We start from the raw sequence: 25,291 nt of genomic DNA, 5'->3' as shown, positions 1-25,291 counted from the left end.
GAAAAATCAAAGGGAATTAATCAAGGGCGTTATACCTGGAAAACACTCCAGATAGGAAGGGAGAAGAAATCTCTGATCCCAAGGCCTAAACTCCGTGCAAATCCCAGAGGATTTCCTATGACGCCCGCAGAACCAAACACCTGCATAGTTATTTTCCAAATGAAATTATAAACTTTACCTTTCTAGAACTGCATTGAGGGCCTATAAACCCTGAATCTCAGAAGGAAAAAAAGAGATCGGCAAAGACCTATAAACTGCATTGAAGACTCCACCTTACCACAAGTCGTAGGTTATTAGTTAAGATTAGCGCGGTAAACATTTGTAAAGACGCACTTTGTAAGATTTAAATAACATAAACTTTTAGCACATTTAGGAGTAAAGCATGGCATTAGCATGGACAAAAAAAAATTTAGAATGTGACAATAAACAATTAGTTAGGTCGTCATCATATGAATATCAACCACTCGGTCATAATTTGATCGTCCTGATAAAAGACATCACACAGGCATAAATATTTTCTGGAAATTGCATTTTTCAACATGAAAATCACCATTAACAAAAAAATTAAGTGAACTTGAGAGTTTGTAACATAGAAAGCATAGTTTTCCACAGATTGAAAATAAAATGAATATTGCGACCAAAGATACGATATGGATCACAGCTGTAACAGCTGGTAATACTAGAACCATCAAACCTTAATCTTAAATTCTGAAATGACACATGAAAAGGAAATTTGGAGAGTTAGGTATCTGTGCCGCAGAGAAGAATAAACAAAGATAAAAGGATTAAACCTTCAGTCTTTTCATGAATTTCATAATCTTACATATCACCAGTTCATGATACATGAGAAATTATAGCATAAGTGAAGTGTAGCAAACTCAATTGAAGAATTACTAATCTGGGCCAAAATATTGAGAAACTGATTTTTCATATATTTTGAATCTAATAATTTGTACATAATAAAGTGAGAAAACTCAACAGAAAGGTTACCTTATACATCTCATGTAGAAATTGTCGGGTGTAGTGACTAACAAGGATTTCTTGAATGGATTCCCAGCTAGCTAACTGGTGGGAAAGGATTAACTGTTTGAAATGAATTTTTGCACCCTCCACATCAGCAAGAGCCATAAGCCCTCTCTAAAACAATTGAGGATACAAGAGTAAGCAGATCGCCAAAGAAAGGACAAAAGGAAGAAAAGAAAGGATTCACATTTTTTGGCTACATGGAGAAGTTTCATATAAATACTAATATTCTTATGTCTGACTTCTCATTACACCTAAATGTATCATGACTCTATCGATTTTGTTTTTACGAAAAAAGATTTCAGCATCTCTCTGAGGCTGGGAAAAAGAGAGTGGGGGGCTACGAGCCCTTTCCCCTTGTTCCTGAACCATCAATATCTTCTTTCCTCTTCGCCCAGCCCGTTTAGATAAAAACTTAGGGCAACAGTTTCAATAATTCACATCATGGAGAGACTCTACTCAGTTTTCCTTGAGACCGCATACGTACATGAATAAAAGAGTCTCCAGACATAAGAACACCATTCCTAAGCATCCGTGGACTGCTGGAAAAACTGCAACAAGAAGCAAATGGTTCATGTCAGGAAAATTATTATGAGATTCACAAGAAATTTCAGGACCCAGCTAGTTGCTAACCTCAATGTCAACTTAATCGGTGCCATATCAAAGTGTTCTACATATATTTTCTTCTGCGTTTGGTCAGAAAGATGAATTTTCTGCCAAGGAGCTCCAATCGGGACCATGTGAGGTAGCAAATAGCTTGTGTGTTTTTTGTTAAGCAAACTAGAGCTAGTTGAAGTGAGGTGTTTCTCATGCAATCTTAAAGAAAACTGAGTCCTTCCAGAAGTATCCCCAGTTAAGACCGAGTCAGGAATCAGTTGATGCAGAAAGGAATCCACGGGTTGGAAAACTCTGGTTTGCAACCTTGAAGAGACGGTCTTGAAAAATTCAAACAACCTCAATCCGATTTCTAGTTCAATCTGAAGATAAAAATTGGAAATCCTGAGAGAATAAGGTAATTCATCAGGAAGTGTGCTGGCAAATTGAATTTTAGGCATTCTCTAAAGAAATATGTTACAAACCTGAGACTTATAGATTCAAATGAAACCAATGATGTATCACTGTTTCTCCACTTGGCAACAGTTAACAAGAACACTGGTTCATTCAAGTTTGTAGAAATGGTTTGGCCTATTTTTCCACCAATGAGATTTGTGCTATTGCCTTTAGACTTCAAATGGTTAACGATATTAATCCTGTTTCCATGGTTAAAAGACAGGATGACTGGGTATGGTGTGGAATGTAACTGGTTATCTATTTGCAATGATGCAATTTGCAAGGAAAACTGTTGTTGATCCAAACTCTGTACAAAACTAACGGTTGTGTTCTTAGCACTTGCAAACAGTATCTCCTTCAAAACAAAAATATCACCACAAATCAAAATGATTATAATAAAAGGAAAATTCCATATCGTAATATTCTATGACAAGGATACCTCAGGATGAGAATTCATCAAAGAGATTCCAATAAAGGGGATGTCCACAGATAATTTTTCCTTGTACACAATAGAAGAGCCATCCTTCTGAGTTTGTTTTCTATTATCTTTCAATGGAGGTACATGTAGATTCTTCAGATCATTCAAAACATGGTAATTTGAATCAATTATGCTGAGAACCTGATTTAACATAAACAGTTAAACCAAACCCTATGGCATAATTAAAATTCTTCTTACAAATTTAATTTGCACACCTTGATTGCTCCTTCGGAGTGGACAGAAATAAGCAAATTTCTTTCAGGCTTCTGAAAAAAATCAAAACAAAGAGGCATAGTGATTATATATAACTAAAAAGCTGGCTCCCGGTGCAGCAAAAGTTTCTGAAGTACTTGAACTAAATAATAAAGCACTTTTGGCATGGAAATCGTGGAAGAAGGAAAAGTAGTTGAGTAGATAATACTCTGAATTTTAAAGGCATGCAAATAATGCATTAATATTATGATTGATAAGTGCAATTTGTATCGTTTTGTATCAATTTAATTATCATATTCATGCTTATACGGCAATAATGCTTCTGATTTCACTTTTTTTCCATTTAACTGGGCTCTAGAATTGACTGAAATATCAGAGGAAAAATAAAAAATGAAGAAAAGTCAACATATTCAATGCCACGTACATTGTTTTGTGAGTACACCAGTAAAATTGGAGGCTGAGATGGAGAAGAACGAGTGAGAAGTACAAGAATCACACAAAGAGCAAGGCAAGAATCAAGGAAGGAGGCGTGTAGGTCAATCAAATCAGAGAGGCACGTAATGGCTTCAGTAAATATACTTGCGTGTTTTGGGCTTAAATCAGGATTGAAAGTTAATTGGGAAAAAATGTGTGTTGGGGATTAACCACCCGGAAGAAGCAGTTGATGCTTTGGCTCTGGCTATTGGATGTAAAAGAGATATCTGGCCGATCAGGTACTTAGGGGCTCCTTTGGGTGGTCAACCTACGAAATTGATTTTCTGGGAACCAGTTTTATCGAAAATGGCAAGGAAATTAGCCTCATGGAAAATGGCATTTCTATCCAGGGGTGGTCGCTTGACATTGAAGTGTTGAGCGCGATGCCATCATACTACATGTTGAAATTGAAACAGTGAAATGGAGGATCGGTGGAAAGGCACCGTATTTTCTTATTCACAAAATGATTAGGTTACAAGGATTCAATAAGGAAATAAAGCGATAAGATAAACTAATCCTAGGAATTTAAATACAAAGATAAAATAAAGATAAGATGATAAAAGATCCTATTCAACTAATTAATTAAAGATAAGATACATTTTTCAACACGTCTTTATTTAGAGTACCAAGACGGGTGGAGAAAAAGATGGAAAAAATAATGAGGGATTTTTTGTGGGACGGTGCAGATGGAGACAAGCATTGTCATGTTGTTGGGTGGGCATAGGTAAGCAGACCAAAGGACAGGGGAGGACTGGGACCGGAGAATATTTGTTTGAGAAATAGAGCATTATTGGGGAAATGGTAGTGGAGAAGGTCAGTGGAAAGGGAGTTGTTGTGGAAAAAGGTAATAACAAGCATCAATGGGGTCCAAGATAATGGGTGGGATGCGGGGTTAGCAAGGAATTCGACTTTCAGAAGCCCCTGGAAATTCATCTCTCTTTCTTACCCGGCGCTTCAACAACTGGTGGGAGGGGTGGTAAAAGAGGGAAATATCATTCGATTTTGGGAAGTGTGTGTGTGTGTGTGTGTTGGGGGGGGGGGTCTCAGTCGTTCCAAGAGCGTTTTCCATCTATTTTTCAAATTTGTACCTCAACTAACAAACCAATCAATACTTTCTTGGATGCCGAGTCTAGTGTTCCTTCACTTCAGTGGGATGTACGATTTAGAAGAGATTTAAATGAGGTCGAATTGAGTGAGTTTGCTGATCTTTTAGGAGTTCTAGGATCGGTTAGATTAGAAATGGGAGTGGGAGATTTCAGAGTTTAGTTGGAGGATTCTACAGGTCTTTTCTCTGTCAAATCTTTTTACAATTCTTTCTTTCCACCTTCCTCTTTTCCATCTTTCGCTTACCATGCAAACATCTGGAAAGTACTTGTCCCTAAAAAGGTTCAAATTTTCTCGTGGATTGTGGCATTGGGAAAATTACCAACTTGTATTCAGTGCAGCGAACTTCGGCCAAGTCTTCTAAAACGTCAAAAATCAATCTATTCCACTCCGACCACACTGACCGACAAATACAGTGCAGCGAAGGTGGCCGAATTGTGTGTTGAGTCCGCATTGGTGCACGTTGTGTCGAAATGAAGAAGAAAATCAGGATCATATGTTGCTCCATTGCTCTTTCTCAAAGGGTATTTGGACAAGAATTCAGCTTGAATTGGGTTTCAATTATGTTTTACCACATAGGGCAGCATGTTCGTTTGCTATCGAGCCGGGAGGAAATTGGAGCACAAAAACAAGGATCTTCTGGCACTTGGTGGTACACTATACGTTTTGGTCTATCTGGTTAGAGAGAAATAACAGAATTTTCAAAGACGAGTACGAGAACGGTGACCAAGTTTGGGAGAAGATCAAGTTCAGGGTGGCTACTTGGACAGCTAATGTTAAAGATTTCAATCATTTGTCTGTTTCAGATTTGATTAGGGATTGGAAATTTGTTTTGGCATGACTTTATTAGTGTAATGTTTTCTTTTGGTTATTAATCGATTGTGCGGATTACTTATCCGCTTATTATGTAATATTATTCCTATCAATAAAAAATAGTTTCTTCTCAAAAAAAAAAATCAGAGCTCAAGTTATGCATGACACAAGAAGCTATCAAAATTCAACGTAAGATCACGATACTGAAGGAAAAGAAATCAGATGAAGAGTCCCAGCCACCTTGGACGTGATTTTTTTTATAGGAAACTATAATATATTCATTAATTAGAAGCATAAATTACAAAGAGCGGATAAGAAATCTGTGCAGCAAGAAAAATCCTACTCAACTCAACAACATATAAAACTCCAACTTCTAACTAAATTTGAAATCGAGAAGTTCTTAAACTCTACATGCTTCCCAGTCCAAGAAGATGTCCGAATCTTAATCTTGTCCTAACAAACTTCGGCCAAGTCTTCTAAAACGTCAAAAATCCATCTATTCCACTCCGACCATACTGACCGACAAATACAATGAACTATTACTGTACAAAAAATTATACCCCTCTTACTTATATCTCGTCCAAGATCTACCTCAAATAGCTCGGGCAGAGATCTTGGAGCTATCCATACCAAATTTATCTCGTCCAAAGCTCTGAACCAAAGAACACTCGTGAAAAAACACTAAATAAGTAGATGATCTTGATTCTCCATCTCCTTCCGGCACAAGACACACTAATTTGGACACAGTGCACACGAATGCCATTTCTTTTGCAACATCTAACAAGTAGGCAATTTACCCAACATTGTAGTCCACGAGAAGACTCTAACCTTCGTTGGGATCGGACTTTTGCAAACGACATGAAAGAGAGGAAATAAAAGAAAATCACTAATCGGAAAAGATTTGACTGAGAAAACTCCTGAAGGATCCCCTTCCCATACCATAGTATCATCAACCCCTTCAACCAATCAGACACTCTCTAAAGATCCCAACAAGGAACTCAATTCGTTCACTTCCTCGTCCCTCATATCTCTCTGCATATGCAAGTCCCAAGATAAGAAAGAAGTGGAGAATATTCCTACACTTAATATTCCTACACTTGGACAAAATTAAAAATAGTCTTGTCATGAACCGACAAAAGCTGAAATATAATAAGATAAAGATCAACAAAAGAAGAATCCCCCAACCACCTATCCTCCCATAACTTTACCTTATTACCCCATCTAACCACTACCCTCATAAACTGATGAAAAACCAGATAAATTCTTGAAATAAACTTCCACAAAATTCTAAATATACAATATCTTGGTAAACCTGCGTCCCAACTGTTATCCTGTAACTCGTACTTGCTCAAAATAACTTTCTTCCATAATGGTTCCTCCTCAGCATAGCACATCCACCACCGTTTCCCCAGCAGGGCCCTATATTCCTCAGAAAAAAAATTTCCAATACTCAAGCCCCCTCTTTCTTTCGGTTTACAGCCAGCCAATAACACTTCTCTACTGCCAGTTTCTTGCGAGAACAATAAAGGTACTACTGAACTTGACAATGACTCTCATGTATTTGAACACAATGATCCAGATGATAGACATATTGCACTAAGAAAAAAGCTAGAACTTGTACATAACATCTGATATGTAACTTTGTTTCCGTTGAACATTTATCACCTGCATATCAAGTTTTTGTATCCAGGATGGATCAAGTTCAGATTCCATCTTCTATCGAAGAAGCCCTCCAATACCCAAATTGGAAAGCCGCCACTCATGATGAAATACAAGCACTCGAAAAGAACAAAACTTCGGAGATCACTGAGCTTCCACAAAGAAATAGGACTACAGGATGCAAATGGATATTGACGGTTAAATACAAATCCAGTGGAAGTATTAAACATTTCAAAGGATACACACAGTCTTATGGGATTGATTACCAAGAGACTTTTGCCCCTATTGCTAGACTCCACACCATCCAAGTACTTTTGTCAGTGGCAACAAACTTAGATTGGCAGTTGCATCACTTGATGTGAAGAATGCATTTTTTAATGGAGATCTTGAGGAGAAAGTCTATATGGATATTCCACCAAGATTTGAATCAGAAACATGATCAACAAAGTGTGTAAGCTACGAAAGTCACTATATTGTCTCAAACAATCGCCTCGAGCTTGGTTTAACAAGTACACCTCTGTTCTGAAAGGAGATGGATACACACAGTGTTAGTTTAACCACACCATGTTTGTTAAACATTGAGATGGAGGTAAAATTACTTTGATCATTGTTTATGTTGATGATAATGTCCTTGCAGGAAATAATGAGGAAGAAATTGCTCGCATCAATATTTTGCTCTCAAAAGAATGTAAGTTGAAGGATCAGGGGCATTTAAAATATTTCCAGGAATGGAAGTACCCAGATCAGCCCTTGGAATATCAATATCTCAAAGAAAGTATGCACTAAACCTCTTGAAGGAAACATGTATGCTAGGGTGCCGACCGGTAAAGACTCCAAAGGATCCAAACGTCAAGCTTGGGATGAGAAATCACCGACCTCAGGTTGACAAGGGAAGATATCAACGATTAGTTGGCAAACTAATCGATTTGTCGCACATACGACCAAATATTGGATTTTTTCTTAATGTTATTAGTCAATTTATGAATAATCCAACTGAATAACAAATGGAAACAGTTTATCGGGTATTAAGGTACCTAAAAAGAACTCCTGGGAAGAGATTACTTTTCAGAAAACTTCAAGCAGAAATATCAAAGTATACAATGATGTTGATTGGGCAGGCTGTAGTTACTATGCCTTTTTTTGGGGGAATCTAGTCACTTGGAGGATAAAGAAACAACCAGTGTGTTGAGGCAGAATACCATGAGCTCATGGAATTTGTGAGGGAATGTGGCTTAAAAGACTCTTCAGTGAATTAAATTGTAATACGATCATCTCAAGGATCTAATGTGCGACAATCAAGCCGCTATAACTATAGTAAAAAATCTCGTCCACCGTGATCGAACCAAACACGTTGAAGTGGACATACACTTTGTTCCTAAAGATCTTGTTAATTTCGGAAATTCTTCTGTCAACTCTATGGAAGAAATGGAATTCGAGGGCCAGGATAAGGGGGTGGGTGGTCCTAGAAATAAAAATCTATTGCCCACTTTCGGGAACACCTATCAGCGTAGAAAAAAGAGAACAGAAGGAGATAAAGACTTTGCAACTGGTCTTCTTAATGGAGGCATTAGCTTGGGATGCCTAGGCACAAAGAAGGGGTCGTGCGAGATGGATGTAAGTGATGAGTTCGAGCTTGAGGATTCACCTGAGGACCCGTTAGAGGTTGATTTCGATTCTTTAGATTCTGAATCTCAGAATTCGGTACATTCTGAAGATTCTGTGGCAATGGGGGAAGCTGTGGAGTCATTGGCGGAGCTGTTCGCATCTCCTCAAGGAACAATTAATTCAGCCATGTCGCTTGAAACGGTAAACACGAATGCTAATGTGGGTCAGGTACTATCAGGTATACACTCTTCATTTTTTAACCATTTTAACCTTCATTCTATCCTACCAGCTTCTTTTTCAGCTTTGGGTTTGTCTAGTGGGTTGTTAGGGGGAGGGATGGCGAGGGGAGATGAAAAGTCGGGAACCGGGAAAGAATTTTCCCTAAGGGCTGTCATGGCAAATACAATCTTTGAGGAAGGAAAAAGGGCGGAAGATAGTAGAGTTGGAAGTTGTGGGAAAGGGGTTGGGAAAACAAATAACATGTTAAGCAGAGAGTTATACAGATTGAAGTGTGGGATCAGCTATGAGAGAGGTTCGACATCGAAGAGAGGAAACGTGTCGTTATGAAAAAAATTCTTGGAATATTGGAGGAGGAGGGACGGCTCGAAGAAGAGAACTTGTTCGCAAAATCATATGACATGAAAAGCCTGATATTGTTGTGCTCTTGGAAACCAAAAAAGAAAGGGTGGATAGAAGTTTTATCGCCAGTGTGTGGAAGCAGAGATTTGTTGACTGGATATGGCTGCCGTCGGTGGGAAGTGCGGGGGGTATTGTGGTAATGTGGGATCCGAGAATCGTGGAAGTTGTTAATAATTTGATTGGGAAGTTCTCAGTGTCAATCGAGATACGATGGCTTGATGAAGATAGCTTGTGGTTCTCAGCTATTTATGGTTCGGTCAAACCGAGAGATCGGGAATCTTTTTGGGATGAATTAACTGGATTGCATTCGATTTGCGGGGACAGGTGGTGTTTGGGGGGGACTTTAATGTCGTCAGAAACATGGGGGAAAAGTTGAATAGCCGATCTCTAACCACGAGTATGAAATGTTTTGACCGGTTGATTGACGAGCTACACCTTATTGATCCACCGCTTCTCAATGCAAAATTTACTTGGTCTAATATGAGGGCTGAACCAATCTATTGTCGTTTAGACATATTCCTCATCACGAGAGGGTGGCATGATCTATTTCAAAATTTTAGACAAATGGTTTTACCTAAGATCACTTCGGACCATTGTTCAGTTATTTTTGACACAGCTAATTTGAAGTGGGGACCGTCTCCTTTTAGATTTGAGAATGTCTGGCTATCTCATCATAAATTCAACAGTGGGTTCAGACATGGTGGAATAATGGAACTACTCGTGGGTGGGAAGGTTACAAGTTTATGCAAAAACTGAAAAGGATCAAAGAAGAGGCTTTAAAATGGAATAGGGAGGAGTGGGGAGATGTGGACAGTAGATTCAAACAATTGAACTTCAAGATTAAGCAGTTGGATCTTCTAGAAGGTGATGGGTAGTGGTCTGAAATTTTAAATGAGGAAAGGAAAGAGTTAAGATGCGAAATGGAAAAAATGATTATCCAAAGAGCCCAAATGGATAGACAAAGAGCAAAATTAAAATGGATGAAGGAAGGGGATCATAACACCAAATTTTTCCATTCGTTGTTGAATAACAGAAGGAATAGAGCCATGATTGACAAAGTGGAATTGGAGGATGGGTCTGTTGTCACTGACGAAATACAAATTCAAGGGGAAATTATTAGATTTTATCGAAATTTGTACAGGAAAGCGGATGGGGTGGAGAGGGAGATAGACGGGGACGATGAGGCTTTTGATGGTTTACTTTGGGGTGAAATCGATTTAGCACAAGCCGAGGGATTAGAAGTGGCTTTTGTCGAGGAAGAGGTCAAAAAAGCAGTGTTTGAAAGTGATGGGTGCAAAGCCCAAGGTCCGGACGGTTTCACAATGGCCTTCTACCAAAAGAACTCTGGGATACGGTGAAAGAGGATGTAATGAGAGTTTTCACTGAATTTTTCGAAAGTAGGATTGTTAACGGTATTACTAGCGAGACCTACATTTGCCTCGTCCCTAAGAAACAAGATGTGATCAGGATCAACAACTTTAGACCTATCAGCTTGATCACTAGCTTGTATAAGATTATGGCGAAAGTCTTGGCAAACTGATTGAAAAAAGTGATGAATCATACAATTGCGGAAAACCAATGTGCATTCATTAAGGGAAGACAGATTCTCGACTGTTGTCTAATTGCAAATGAGGTTGTGGAGGTGTACCGGAAAAATAAGAAAAAAGGGTGGGTACTTAAAGTCGATTTGGAAAAGGCTTACGATAATGTTGATTGGAATTTTTTGAATTATGTGTTGAGGAAAAAAGGATTCGGGGAGAGATGGAGGAGATGGATTATGATATGTGTTTCTAATGTGTCTTTTTCGATATTCATCAATGGAAGACCCCGTGGAAAAATAAAAGGGGAAAGAGGACTTAGACAGGGAGATCCATTATCTCCTTTTCTCTTTAATCAGGTAGTAGATGGGTTGGGAAGGATGGTTGACAAGGCAAAAGAAGATGATAATGTACAAGGTCTGGAGGTTGGTAGACAGAAAGTTCAAATCTCGCATATTCAATTTGCGGACGACACCTTGTTCTTTACAAAATCGCAGCAACATTTGTTGGCAATTGTGGATATCCTCAATAGTTTCGGTAGTCATTCTGGATTAAGGATCAATTGGGAAAAAAGTGAGTTGATGGGCTTGAATAGATCGGATGAGGAATTTGATGAGTTGCAATTGGATGCAAAAAAGGAAAATGGCCGATTAAATATTTGGGGATTCCGTTGGGAGGGAACCCAAGGGTAATGGGATTTTGGGAACCGATTCTTTCAAAGATGGCTAAAAAATTGGCTAGTTGGAAAAAGTCTTTTCTTTCAAGAGGGGGTCAGCTTACTTTGATCAAGGCGGTTTTGAGCGCTATGCCATCTTATTTTATGTCGCTATTCAAAGTGCCTAATCATGTCGCACTCAAGATGGAAAAAATAATGAGAAATTTCTTATGGGATGGAGCCGATAGAGGAAAACATTGCCATGTAGTTGGGTGGGAGCAAGTGTGTAAGCCAAAGGATACGGGAGGATTGGGACTGGGAAATATTTGCTTAAGAAACAAAGCGTTACTTGGAAAATGGTGGTGGAGAAGATCGGTGGAAAGAGACACCCTATGGAAAAAGGTTATTATCAGTCTCTATGGTTATCACGAGAATGGATGGGTTTTGGGGTTGGCGGAAAAAGCGACGTTCAGAAGTCCTTGGAAGTGCATTTCTTGATCTTTCCCGGCTTTTCATCAGTTGGTTAGGGGAGTGTTCAGAGAGGGTAACATCATTCGTTTTTGGGAGGATGAGTGGGTGGGGGGAGTCTCTTTGAGAGAGAGATTTCCATCTTTGTTTCTTATTTCTGTTCATATTAATAAGCCTATCAGTTTTTTTGTAGATGAGTCTTTTAGTTTCATCAACTCAGTTACCAGTTGGGATTTAAGATTTAGAAGAAACTTGAGCGAGTTGGAAACAGGTGAATTTGCGGGTCTCATGGGTGTCCTAGAGTCGGTTAGGGTTCAGTGGGGTGTTGGGGACTATAAGATGTCGGTTGGGGGAGTCATCGGGCGTGTTTTCTGTTAGCTCTTTTTATAACTCTTTCTTCGCATCTCCAAATCCTCTGTCTTTTTCATTTGTTAGAAATATCTGGGATGTACCTGTACCTACAAGGTCCAAGTGTTTTCGTGGATAGTGGCTTTGGAGAAATTACAGACTTGTGACTCCATGCAAAGAAGGTGGCCGGGCTGTTCTCTTAGCCCAAACTGGTGCTGTCTTTGTAGGGAAAAAGAAGAAGATCAGGATCACTTGCTACTGCACTGTTCATTTTCTTATAGCATTTGGCTAAAGGTGATCCATGAAATGGGTTTTCTGTGGTCCTTTCCGAAGAAGGCAACAGATATGTTCTTCCTGGAACCAGGCTTGCAGGCAAGGAGAAAACATTTGAGATTCTCGTCTATGGTTGTTCTTTGCACATTTTGGTCGATATGGATGGAAAGAACTCAAGAATTTTTTAAGACAAGTCGGAGTCGTTGGCTGAAGTTTGGGAAAAAATAAAATTCAGGGTTGCAAGTTGGACGATTGTGTTGAAAGAATTTAAAGATCTTCATATATCGGATTTGGTTAGGGATTGGAAATAAGTGTTGTTATGATTATGGCGGTTTAATATTGTAATATTTTATTTAACGCTGCGGATTGCTTATCCGCTATTGTAAACCTTATTATCTTCTTTAATAAAATTCTGTTTCCTATATAAAAAAAAACATTTCTACTCGAATTCAACTTGCAGACATCTTTGCAAAACCTCTTTATCGGCCGATCTTTCAAGGCATTAGTTCCAAGCTAGGCATGATCAACACATATATCTCACCTTGAGGGCATGAGTTGAATATTGATTATATTATTTATTTATATCATTAGCAGTTACGACAAGTTATCTTTCTATGTAGTCTTTTGAATAGAACAATTTACTTAGACAGGTTTGGTAGGATAATTCTCTATAAATGTGCACCGTATATTTTTCATTTGTTAAGGAATAAGATCGTCTCATTCTCATTTGCCCTATTGCTCTATTCACGTCAATGATTATTATTTTTAGAAATTGATTATAATTAAGATAAAGAATTTTGTCGTGACTTTTAATCATTCATGCTTGCTTGAATCTAATATGTTGCAATACTGAAAGTTTGGTACCATCGCATGTCTTGGTCATTTCTTGAAATTTGATTCTACCCTAATTTAATCTTGCCTTCAATTGATTTAGCTGCAAAGTTTATTCGACTTTAATTTATTATATTTTAATTAGATTAATAATTTGATAAGTTCACTTAACTGATTTAATATCGATTAAATTAAATAATTTATATCCTAGTTACACAATAATCCTTGTAGGTACGACATGGATTTACTCTAATTTACTATTACTTGATCTAGTTTTCTTGCTAGTTTAATCCCAACCGAAATCTTCTTTCAATGACCATAGAATCCATTCCTTTATTACAACACCAAATCGACCGATAGCAAAAAATATCCATCCGGCAACAGCAACATATTTTAGTTAACATCTCACACTCAATCAATAATTCCTGGAAATCCATGATAAAGCTTTGCCGACATCGTGTTAATATCTTATATTCAATCGAATGGATGATAATCCATATGTGCAAAACACAACATGGAATCTCCTCTAACTTTTTTTCCCTTTCAAAATGGCGGATCTTTCTTCACAAATTAAAATTGAGTCCAAAAGCAATTGGATCAAGTAGCTTTTGAGCGCATTCTTAACATCAACCATTCATCATTTTGCCGATAAGATTAAAGAAAGCTAATAGAAATGTAAACATAATAGTTATTTGTTTACGTGTGCAGTATTTACATAAATGTCAATTTAGTGTGAACGATAGCAGTGATATAAAAACGTTGCAGGATTTCCTAAATGACAACATTTCTAACAATTTGCATTACCTTGTATAAAGAAAAAAGCCAATTTTAACAGAGGATAAATATTAGAGCACATAGAATAGTACCTCTAAAGTCGTAGGCAGGTATACATGTGATTCTGGAGATGGCTCATCAATGGCAAATGATCCTAAAATACGTTCACCAGGCACCTGACAAAACCTCAATAAGAAATTTACCCCTAAAAGTGATTAGCTAATACAGTCAAGATAATAATACCTCAACATTGAGAATATGTGGATAGCAAGGTTCATCCCAAGCAAAAGGGCAAGATGTGTAAGGGTGAATCACTGTCTCAAAAGATTCACACTTGGGCTGGTATACCCGCAACCTCTGAAGGTATCAAAGAGGTATCAACTTCCACTTATAAAACAACCATGCTTAATAAATAAAAGTCAAGAGCATTATTATTTAGTACATTAAATACCAGGGAGAGAAAATAATAGATTTTTCCAAGCCTTTAGGATGGTAAGCCTAAGTTCAGCAATTAAAGTCAAAAATAAAATTATATATGGAGAGACCGCCAACAAACGCAAAAAAAAAAAAAAAAATCACTAACCTCCCTCGAGATGTTATCAATTCTGTATGGCATAAAGCCTGAACCATCATCCGACAAAAGAATCAAGTTTGTGTCAGAGTTTCCACTCAAGCTCCCAACAATTGTTTCTTCCCCAACAGAAACGTCAGCACGCCGAACTACCACTCGTATCATCCTCGCAGCAGTTGTCATATAGTTGCGTACTTTAACTTGAGTCTCGCCTAACTGCTCAGGTCTGAAGCATCCAGACCATTCCCAACCTGGGTCGTCAAAGCGAACAGACAGCAGTAATTCCCTAAAAGGCAAGGCAGAAAGTGGATTACCAATGAGGAGCATGTGAGGTACACCATACATGAATTTACTCCTCATGCCATGTGATCAAACCTATGAAATTGTGAAAAACTGAAGTTGTGACGTTCAAAATGAATTGAAAATTAATTTATCCTTGGTAAATTCGTACGGACACAATTTTATTTATCCATCAAAGCCAAAACTGTAATTGATATCAAAATTGAAATGCAGCCGAAAAGGATGTGCATAATCCAAACTAATGGCGTCCAAATGGAAAGGCCAAACTTTTCTTCATGAGTAGCATAACACAGCAAACCTTGTTGTATCTATCCACTGAATATGGGAATGCTGTCCAGCTTCCAAAATGAAAGGAAAATTTGTTCCCTTCTGCTTATAACATAAATTCTTGGTGCATGCATTAGCAATCACATATCTGTCAAATTAGCAAACAAATAGGCCATTTGAAATAACAAAGAGCCAGGAAATTAACTAAGCAAATGCTTAAGCTCGTAATCAACTGAAACACAACGATTTCAAGAAAATACCTAGGCTGGAAAGTGATAATTTTTGTCCTTCCGGAAAATGGTGCAGCCACAGCGCAAACAGATATCACATACCCCGATGTCGAGAAGGGCTGAGGAACAAGAACATCAGTTGAACCAGCAGGAGGCACTAGTGAAAAGGGGGCAGACCATGAACTCTTGGGGTAACCATCCTGAACAGGAGGAAAGCACCTTCCTAGCTTGACCAGAATATCTCCAGAATATGAATTGGGGTCAGGAGAAAACAAGTAGGCATTGACCTTCATACAATCACTCCCAACAAAATCAGGTATACTTGAATTTGGTTCACAGGTAGATCCTGGGAAAAATAGTAGACGAATGTCAAAAATATGTTGCTGTGATTTCAACAGCATTTTTTTTTTATCATCCAGCTATCACCTGTCGCAGGTAATTCCTGGCTAGGACAGATAAGACCTAGACCATCTTTCTTTTTGACAAGCATCCTCTGCTCGTCCAAATTATAGCATGAAGGAATGCAGCTATATCCATTTGTTTCACCGACAGAGTTTGAAAGAGCTAGAGAAAATCCAGTGCAGTTATAGAGCAAAAAGGGAACAGATATTAATATTTCACGAGCTCCAGAGAACGTGTCAATCATCTTCTCCATGGTAACATATAGTGGGCCTAACAAATTAAAATAATCAACTATGCATCTTAACAAAAGATCTATTGATACAAAAATTCTTGACTGATAAACGATAAAAATACCATTACCATCTGAAAACTCGGGATCAAATCTAATTACTTCAGATAAAGAGAACTTTGTCCCACCGAACCTAGACATGGTGCTAAATGATTCAGCACGAGGAAGCTTTAGAACTGAAGGCCTAAATCCACGCATTTTGAATGTTAACGATAAGTCATGTGATGAATCAATATGAAAGAGAGAAGTTTCAACCTGAAAATAACCAGTACATTTAAAGTCAAACAGAAGTTCCAAGTAGAAATTTTACAAAAGCACAAGAAACCACAAATTCCATTATATCAATGCATAATTTCAAGCAGAAATATGCACAAGACCTCTGAAAGAATGGCATTACGCTTGACACCAGCATTTTCTAATGTCAAAGACATTGACTTCATGAGATAGTTCTTCAAAACTAATGGACTAGTCAGCATCACTTGATATAGAAACCGATTTTTTGGTCTCTCCAAATTAATCATGGATTGACTCAGATAATTCAAAGATCGGTGGCCACAAACAAGATCCATTGAGCTACAAACTCTCTTTAATTTTCCAATTGGATGCAAGCTCTGATCATGCACAGAAATGCAACAGCGAAATGCCTCACAGCTAGGGTGAGAAGGATAGCAAACAAAGGACCGCGAAAACCCAATCCTAACATCTTGAGAGATAATACTTGAGATATTATAAGATTCACTCCATAGGTACATGTCACCAAGAGGACGCCATCGAATACAGCCAGCTTCAGCCAAATGAAGGGGAAGAGGAAACTCTTGACCAGGATATATAGGACCCAAAATCTGAATAAAAAAAGGTATTAGGAACCTAAAACCGACAACAATGCAAAAGGACTCCCCCTACTGCCCTCCAACCACCAACTACCTGTGTGTGTGCATGTGTGTTTGAGAGAGAAAATAAATTCATCAGATTACCTTTGGAGACACACCAAGTGGAATGTCAAACCGAAGTTCAAGTGATACAGAAGTCGCATTCAAAATTACAACCTGAAAAAATAAATAGTTTCTAAGAGGCTAGCATGAACCAAAAATATCCAAATCGATGTCAGGCTTGATACGTACCGTCGAATATAATCGCATCAACTTTGTATAGTGCTGTACAGAAACATCAACTACTACAGGAATAACAAATCCTCTAACTGCATCTGTGCCCATGTCTGTTGGAACGTTTTTTTTCATGGTATTTGCATCACCATTAATTTCTGAATGTGATGATTTTGAAAAGTCTAAATCAAAGTATCTGCGACCAACAAGGTCCATTGAAATAGGCATAGATGGCATAGATGTACCCTCTAATTGGAAAATAACATATCGTTGTGCTGCTTCAAGTGATTGATTGTCGTTAAGTCTGTCAGAAGACTGTGTTGGTCTACCACGCAAAAGTAATTTCTCAGGTGATTCATTGATGTAAACAAGAACAGAAGAACCAGGCTGCAGGACACCTTCTGATGGGGACACATCCAACTCATAAGCCCCAAGTTGCCATTGGCAGACATAAAATACTAGGGGCAGACTGGTTAAATTTTGCAGCTTGTATGGAGCATATCTTGCGGTTTCTGGATTCTTTCTTATCTGAGAATTTGAGAGCTCTCGGCTTTCCGTCATTTCAATGAGGCCCCATGCATCCTTGATCATTTCAAGTGCTCTTAAGATAACCTTTAAATTACAACATTGAGCGCATCAGTCGAACACTTGAATGCTACTACATCTAAACATTCTGAAGAGTGAAAACTTTAAAAGGAAAACAGCAGCACATGAAGACTAAATCAACGGCTAACTTGAGTTTGCAAGCCTAGTTAAAATGACACATTTTCATGAACAATCACTACTACAAACAACTCAATGTATCCACGAGTTTAAAGAAACAATTAAAACTTTTCCCACAAGAACAAAATCAAAAGATGAATACCTCAATGAGTGTTTCATTAATATTCAAATTGAGATGAGCTTTAGATTCGAGACTGATGTCTGTCATGATAGCATTATTGAAGAGAGCACTTTCATCATGCTTTCTGATCACGCTTAACCGAAAACTCCAAGGTTCCACAAATGGCTCCCACAAGACCTAATAGAATTTCATAAACAAATAGCACCGCAGTTTAACATATCAAGAGCCAAGACATTATGATCTTTTCTTCAGTATTACCTTGTCAATATTGTAGTAGTTCACTTGGAGTTCACACATAACTGATCCTTCAGTTTCGTCCTCAGTAACATTAGACCAAAAAGTAAAGTTTCTCACGAGAAATTCCAGCAATGGTCCACTAGAAGTCTGCTGAGATAATACAAAGAGACAAATAATAAAATTTAGAAATGTCAAATTTGTATGGCTTGAACCTAGTAGGGTAATACTTTCTAAGTTGTGCTACTTCTCGTTCTGCGGATTACTCATCCGCTATTATTGTAAAACTTTATCTATTAATAAATTTTAGTTTCGTATCAAAAAAAAAAAATCAGAAATGTCAAGTCATTAGAAGCACAGACCAAATTTATCAAGTATTCACACAAACGTATCAGAAAATGTTCTTTTTGAATGAAAGAGAAGTTTCACCTTCATATCGATTTTAATTCTGTATCCGTCATAAATTACTTGGTTATGAAATATCCTACTACAGCAATCTGTGGAAAAAGATTAAAAACAGCCAGCTTTTCTAGTCTGAACCCTTTCAGAAATGAATTTTACATAGGCTGTTCCAGAAAAGAAACTACATTCAACATCAATTTAAATTGATCACAACGGATCAAGAAGAAAACCTAAAAGCTCATTTCCTAATCTGTTGAGAAAACACAGTTACGATACATGGGTTATGTCATGTGTACAGTGTATTAATGAACTAAAATACTTTTACAAAGCACAAGCCCAAACTCCAATACACCAAATGATCTAACCAACATAAGTACAAGATATGAAGTTTATAATTTAAAAAGGAAGGAAAATCAACTCAACCTTGAATTTTGCAATGATCCAAGTGGATCAAGAAGCAAAACTCGAAAGTTATTTTATCCCATTTTTTGAAAAAACATCATTAGGATGCATGGGGGGCATACTGCGCCCTATAGTGTATTAATGAACTAAAATATTTTAACAAAACACAAAAAGGGCCATTAGCCTGACCTATAATAAAACAGAAGATCTACCTTACCCAGGTACAATACATAAAAACAACAAGGAACAAACATATTACAAAAAATATCTCCACAACTAAAATAATAGCAACAAATAAACTATTATATGCTGATGTGAGCCCAAAAAATTATAGTCCGCTTCACATACTTGCTTAGGTTATTTTATTCCACTTAATCTTGATTCTTTATGATGTCATCTGATTATTGTTTAAATTTTGATATCACTTATATGGCGTTCATAAATGTTTCGTAGTCAAACATAGCAAAGCTAAAACAAAAGTAAAGGAAATGTCTGGCTAGGCTACTGGCCCTTCCTAATACGGAAGAAATGACGCTTCAAATGAACTAGATTACCTTCCAATCAGTTAAAAGAACAGAAACTTTCCTTAATTGCACTTGAATGTTCATCTTCTTGAAAATAGATTGCGGCGACATTTCTTCAGATCTTTGGAACCATGCAAAGTATGAAAGGTACAATATTTTATTTGAGAGCGAAAAATCCACATTGTCACATAGAACAACCATTTTGATTATCACATTCTCCATCCCATATTCAGAAATTTCTGCCTCAATCTGAATTTTAGACAGTAGAAAAAGGGGCCAAGTTTGTTCATTGTCATCAACAAATAGTCTCAGCATCCCACTCAAATTTCCAGAACTCATTGTCAATATCACAGTTTTACCATTAACAGCCACTTCTATGCTTCTGCTTTGCAAGCTAATGGAAAGAAAACAATTCTGAATTTCAGATAACAATCGGAGGTGATTGTCCAAAGTTTGCTTACTGTGAATGTAGGGACGAATAAAGGAGTTGTAGGCTGCTGTGTTAACACGAGCAGGAAAATGAAATTCCAGGCCAATATGATCCAACGTTACAGAAGGAAAACCAGAAATTTTATTCATATTTGGTGATGCATCATGATTTGAGCCATCACCAAATACATACTTATGAGCATCACTAGGAATGTCGGTCACAATTTCTGTCAATGCGCTTGACTTAAACACTTTTGCCAGTTGTTCGTTGTATAGCTGAAGTAGATCAATTATCTCAATCCAGTCAAACCAGTATAGCCATACATTCAAACAAGGAAGGGACACAACAAGATGATTTTCACTACCATCTGACATTGATATAATTAAATCAAGAACTGATGAATCAAAGCCAGGACAACTGCATTTGGCAAGCATTACACAGTTCACCAATGAAAATAGTGCTAGAGAAGAGAATGAAATATCCAAAAAATACAGTCTTCCATTCTCTAATGATATAGAACACACAAACTCCATTTCAGCCTCTGCCATGAGTTCAGAACAGGGTAGGACGTTTTTCAGTTGATGCAATCTTAATGACAATGACCTTACACAGAACCGCATCTCATTTAAGGTTGTACTCGATGCTTCAGAAAAGAATGTAGCAGTTTCATGGATTTGTTTCTTCGTCCTTAAAAAATGAGGAACATCAGATGAAAAAATCTGGGATTCTTCGCCAACCAATGAAAATTGATCGAAAACATAGCCCAATCCCTTGATTCCGGAGATTGCACATACTTCTGTAAAGGAAAAGGCACAAAAATTAAGAGATGCTACAAAAAGTAACATGAAAATTAACTACCACAAAAATATTAAAATTCGATACCTTCAACATCAAGCTGGCAGTTATTGACCATAGCCATGATACATATTGGATAAGAAGATGTGAAATCAGAAATTTCATTATTTTGAGGTATTCTTATCCATACATCTGCGCTGAGTGGTGCTATCAAAGTCGCAGTTCGATATCTACTCGAAGAATTGTCTATATCACTTTCCAATATTAAAAGTGTTAAAAATAGATCACATCCATAGAAGTCTAAACAATTATTTCTGTCGGCAAACTTGCTAGCACTTATACAGCTTGCAGACGGAATATCCCTTGTTGCAGAACTCCCAGCACAGTTTTCTGAAAAGATAGTACAAAGTTGTGAAATATTAACCTTTAGGAACTCGGAGTAATCACCGTTAGAAGGTGTAAGCACATTGCAATTTACTATCTCAAACTTATACGTAATTGTACAGGGGTTTTCACAACTCGTGTCAACAGCAGGCTGTTTGTTTGCATAAGAACTCCAATCAGGAAGTGAAAAATAGCCAATAACTATCGCCAGAAACTCCGGTGGCAACATGCAGGATACTTTCTGGATGTTAAAGCTTAACTCAAGCTGTGAATTTTGAGCACTGACATTTCCTTTATTCAGATGCAAGTTTAGAATTGGAGAAAGATCTGGTGACAAGGGCCCCCAAAGAAATTCATTGATTAATTGAGAGCACCATATCGAAGAAAGAGTCATTCCATCAGTAGAACAAACTATGTCCAAAAAGTCTGCAGAAATGTGAATTACAGATTTTGCTAAGGGCACCATAATAGTTCCGACAATGCATGAGGAATCATGAAAATGCACTGTGACACTGCCAAGATTCAACGTGACAAGAAGTAAATCAACAACTGAAGTTAGCGGTGAACAATCAGCATCATGCCCACGGTTAATCAGCGGAGCTGAAAGAAGTTTTGCTTCGCCTGTAACACTTAATTTTGGGTCCCCGTTCTTCTGGTCTTCTAAACATAGGACTGTACTCATTTTAGGCCACACACCATCAGCTCTATTCTCCAGATTAGAGAGAGGCCTTAGATTATCAATAGTGTGCAAAGGAGAACGATTAAGTGAGATAAGTGCAGGCTCAAAAGAACTGTCATAGGCGTTCGAAACACCAGAGTGTCGAAGATTCGAATTTTGGCTTGATGAGACATTTGCATCTTTTGGATCTGGCGTCCTATCCTCGATAGGTGTTTCACTGACTGTGATTTTTTCCATAAATCCAATCAATCGCCCGACAAAGAAGGGATGGCAATGAATCTCAAGATCACTTGAGCTTATTGAATACCTGTGCTCATTTCTGTGAGCCTCACAATGCAGAACAATGCAACCATCAACAACTGAACTTTGATCAACCAAACGTCCAATTTGACCATCAAGACTTACACCCAAGTTGTTTGGACTCACGGAGTCACAACCTTCCATACTTCCAGCTGAACAAAGGATGTTAGTTTCACAATCATCTGTCATCAACCTAGTAGTTATCCTGCACGCTTTCACAAAAACCCAACACTCGGTAAAATCTCGTTGATCGTACCTGAAATTCAGCGGGTGTTTAAATGGTAAAAATATATTTATTTAAATGGGATGTTCCTCAAGCACATCTTTCCAAGGAATTCTAAAAACCTATTCTCTCTTTACATAATTTTGGTTTCAATTTGCCCCCACTAGCCCTCAAGTTATGAAGCATGACATTAAGGTGAAAATCTCTCACCTAAAAGCCCATTTTGAATAATTTCTAGCGTGAATCAAATTAATTATTGATCCAATTTCTTTTTATCTGTGTGGACGTATGTAGATTCAGGAACTAAAAAATATTCCATGCAATGTATTTAAATAGCATCATTAAACTCGTTGACAACCATTAAGTTCACAGTTATATGTACACAAATCGAAACCCACAAGCACAGAAGCATAAATTAAATGAACATTTGAACTTAACCTTAATGACTAAAATCATGTAAGGATCTTCTTCATACTGGATTTGCTGATACAAAATTATCACATAAAGCAGGCATATCAAAATAGATGTTAAATGAGATTCCAAGATCAACTCCGTGGCAATTTTACAAAATTTAATTTTACTGATTGTGGTAATTTTAGGCTGGCAGAAGTGAAAGGGGACCTCAAAGAAAATGCATTTCAATACACAATCATTCTACTGCAGCAAAATACTTATTCTTTTTTTTTTTTGTAGCAAAATACTTATTCTAATGCTGAATAGCTTCTGCAATAGAAGGAAATGAAGTTTCATATGTTTTGTGGCATTGAGTTGCTAAGCTGTCTTTGCATCAAATGGTTTTCAGAGTCCAAAGATAATAATTTAAATAATTTCGGCATCTGATGTCAGCAGAAAAGGGTGCTGGAGATTGCAATGCAACTAGAAACAAACCTTACGAGGATGACCAACTACACTTTGCTTTCAACATTTCAGTCTACAAGGCATGGTATGACAGGCTAACACCATATAAGGAAATGGACGATCTTGATCATAGAGTTTTCTATCACTATTCCTTAATGTGCTATTCGTCAATCTCCTATATTGCTTATTCCGGTATGCATATCATAAATACTCGACATTCTTGATCGAAAAATCTCTCTCAAAACAAATACTATTGTAGTTTGGTGAAATAAAATTCTTATTATTATTGAATGTACATGAATCGATATATATATATATAAAGAAAACATAAATTTTTATCTCTCCCATATCTAATATATCTATTCTAAATTTTAAGTTTAATTTAAATAAATAGCCTAATTATCCTATCTAAAATATCCAAGATCTTCAACAGTCCCTCTCAAGCTTGGCGGTATATGTTTGTCATGCCAAGCTTGGTCTTTAATTCTTCAAAGTGCGGTCGATGGAATGCCTTTGTCAAAATATTTGTCAGCTGCACGTGTAAGGGAACATAGTGGAGTTCAACTATTTTCTTCTTTATCTTTTCACTTATAAAGTGTCCATCGATTTCCACATGCTTGGTTCGATCATGATGAACCGGATTCTTGGCAATATTTAAGACCGCTTGGTTGTCACACATCATTTCTATCAGATGATTATTTCCTATCTTCAATTCATTGAGTAGCATTTTAAGCCACATGCATTCACAAATCCAAGCTCTAAATTCTGCTTCTGCATTGCTTCGGGCCACAACTGGTTTTTCTTACTTCTCCAAGTCACGAGGTTACCTCATACAAATGAACAGTAACCCGAAATAGAGTGTCTATTAAAAGGACAACCTGCCCAATTGGCATCACTGTAGACTGTAACATTTATGACTGCAGTCTTCCTACAGAGCAATCCTTTTCCAGGTGTTCCCTTCAAGTATTGCAGCACTCGGTATACCGTCTCCATGTGTTCTTCAGTATGTTTAGTCATGTACTGACTGACAACATTTACAATGTATCATATGTCAGGTCGAGTGTGTAATAGGTAGATCAATTTTCCGACCAATCACTGGTATCTTCCTTTGTCAACAAGCATGTGATCTTGATTCACACCATTTTCACATTTGTGTCCATTAGAATATCAACTGGTTTGCACCCCAACATTTCAGTCTCTCTCAGTAAATCTAGAACATACTTTCGTTGCGAGCTTGAAATTCCATGAGATGATCTTGCCACTTCCATCCCCAAAAAAATTTAAGTTTTCCAAGATATTTAATTTCAAATTCCCCTGAGAGGATTCCTTTTATGCGAGTCATTTCTGGTTCACTCTCCCCTGTGAGAATGATGTCATCGACGTAGATAATGAGAGTGGTAGTCCTTCCTTCGGCGTGCTTGACGAATAATGTGTGATCTGCCTGACACTGTAAATACCCTTCTTTAGTCAACACATTGGTAAACCAATGAAACCAGGCTGGAGGTGACTGTTTAAGATAATATAGGGACTTTTTTAACTTGCACACTTTGTGTTTCACTACTTCTGTCACAAACCCTAAGGGAATATCCATGTATGTATACCTCTTCCTCCAGTTCCACATTGAGGAATGCATTTTTAAGATTCAGTTGGAATAGTGGTCAGTCAAGATTGACATCAATTGATAGGAGTACCCTGACGGTGTTGAGTCTTGCTACCGGAGCAAATGTCTCTTGATAATCTATTTTGTAATACTGAGTGTATCCCTTAGCAATAAGTCGTGCTTTGTATCGTTCAATGCTTCCATCAGCCTTATACTTCACTGTGAAAATCTATTTGCACCCAAACATTCGTTTCCCAGAGGAAATTCAGTAATGTGCCATGTATTGTTCTTTTCTAGTGCTTTGATTTCATCGATGGAGGCAAACTTCCACTTAGGATCCTTGAGTGCATCCTCGATTGAACCTGGACTTGAACTTGATCTAAACTGGACACAAACGTACGATATGGAGGAGATAATGATTTAAATGAAACAAAATTACATATCAGGTGTTAGGTACATGTTCTAGTTCCCTTTCTCAATGCAACAGGTCTGTCATCAATGTGAAATTT

The 25,291-nt window shown here is 37.5% G+C and overlaps 1 protein-coding gene across 2 annotated transcripts in view; it reads right to left on the bottom strand.

Moving 5' to 3' along the window:
• The window catches only part of LOC140816609 (intermembrane lipid transfer protein VPS13), a 98,519-nt gene that overhangs the window by 1,400 nt on the left and 71,828 nt on the right, over positions 1–25,291 (bottom strand). Inside the window, exons 24-44 of one of the 2 annotated variants that reach the window (XM_073175991.1) lie at positions 20,826–22,357; positions 19,544–20,739; positions 18,210–18,338; positions 17,973–18,128; positions 17,126–17,719; positions 16,979–17,050; positions 16,382–16,846; positions 16,076–16,259; positions 15,740–15,985; positions 15,344–15,659; positions 15,115–15,231; positions 14,529–14,802; positions 14,189–14,302; positions 14,038–14,121; positions 2,767–2,817; positions 2,513–2,692; positions 2,103–2,428; positions 1,657–2,022; positions 1,511–1,574; positions 991–1,137; positions 36–140 (exon numbers count right to left, since the gene is read on the bottom strand). In XM_073175991.1, coding sequence (XP_073032092.1) covers positions 36–140; positions 991–1,137; positions 1,511–1,574; positions 1,657–2,022; positions 2,103–2,428; positions 2,513–2,692; positions 2,767–2,817; positions 14,038–14,121; positions 14,189–14,302; positions 14,529–14,802; positions 15,115–15,231; positions 15,344–15,659; positions 15,740–15,985; positions 16,076–16,259; positions 16,382–16,846; positions 16,979–17,050; positions 17,126–17,719; positions 17,973–18,128; positions 18,210–18,338; positions 19,544–20,739; positions 20,826–22,357 — 6,718 coding nt within the window. The remainder of the gene's footprint in view (positions 1–35; positions 141–990; positions 1,138–1,510; positions 1,575–1,656; positions 2,023–2,102; positions 2,429–2,512; positions 2,693–2,766; positions 2,818–14,037; positions 14,122–14,188; positions 14,303–14,528; positions 14,803–15,114; positions 15,232–15,343; positions 15,660–15,739; positions 15,986–16,075; positions 16,260–16,381; positions 16,847–16,978; positions 17,051–17,125; positions 17,720–17,972; positions 18,129–18,209; positions 18,339–19,543; positions 20,740–20,825; positions 22,358–25,291) is intronic. The other variant, XM_073175992.1, reaches the window with a different exon arrangement.

The sequence above is a fragment of the Primulina eburnea genome, chromosome 16, assembly GCF_022965805.1.
Source record: "Primulina eburnea isolate SZY01 chromosome 16, ASM2296580v1, whole genome shotgun sequence".
In the NCBI taxonomy this organism is placed as follows: Eukaryota; Viridiplantae; Streptophyta; class Magnoliopsida; order Lamiales; family Gesneriaceae; genus Primulina; species Primulina eburnea.
Note: the sequence above shows the minus strand (reverse complement) of the source record. Positions and strands in the feature narration are given on the sequence as shown.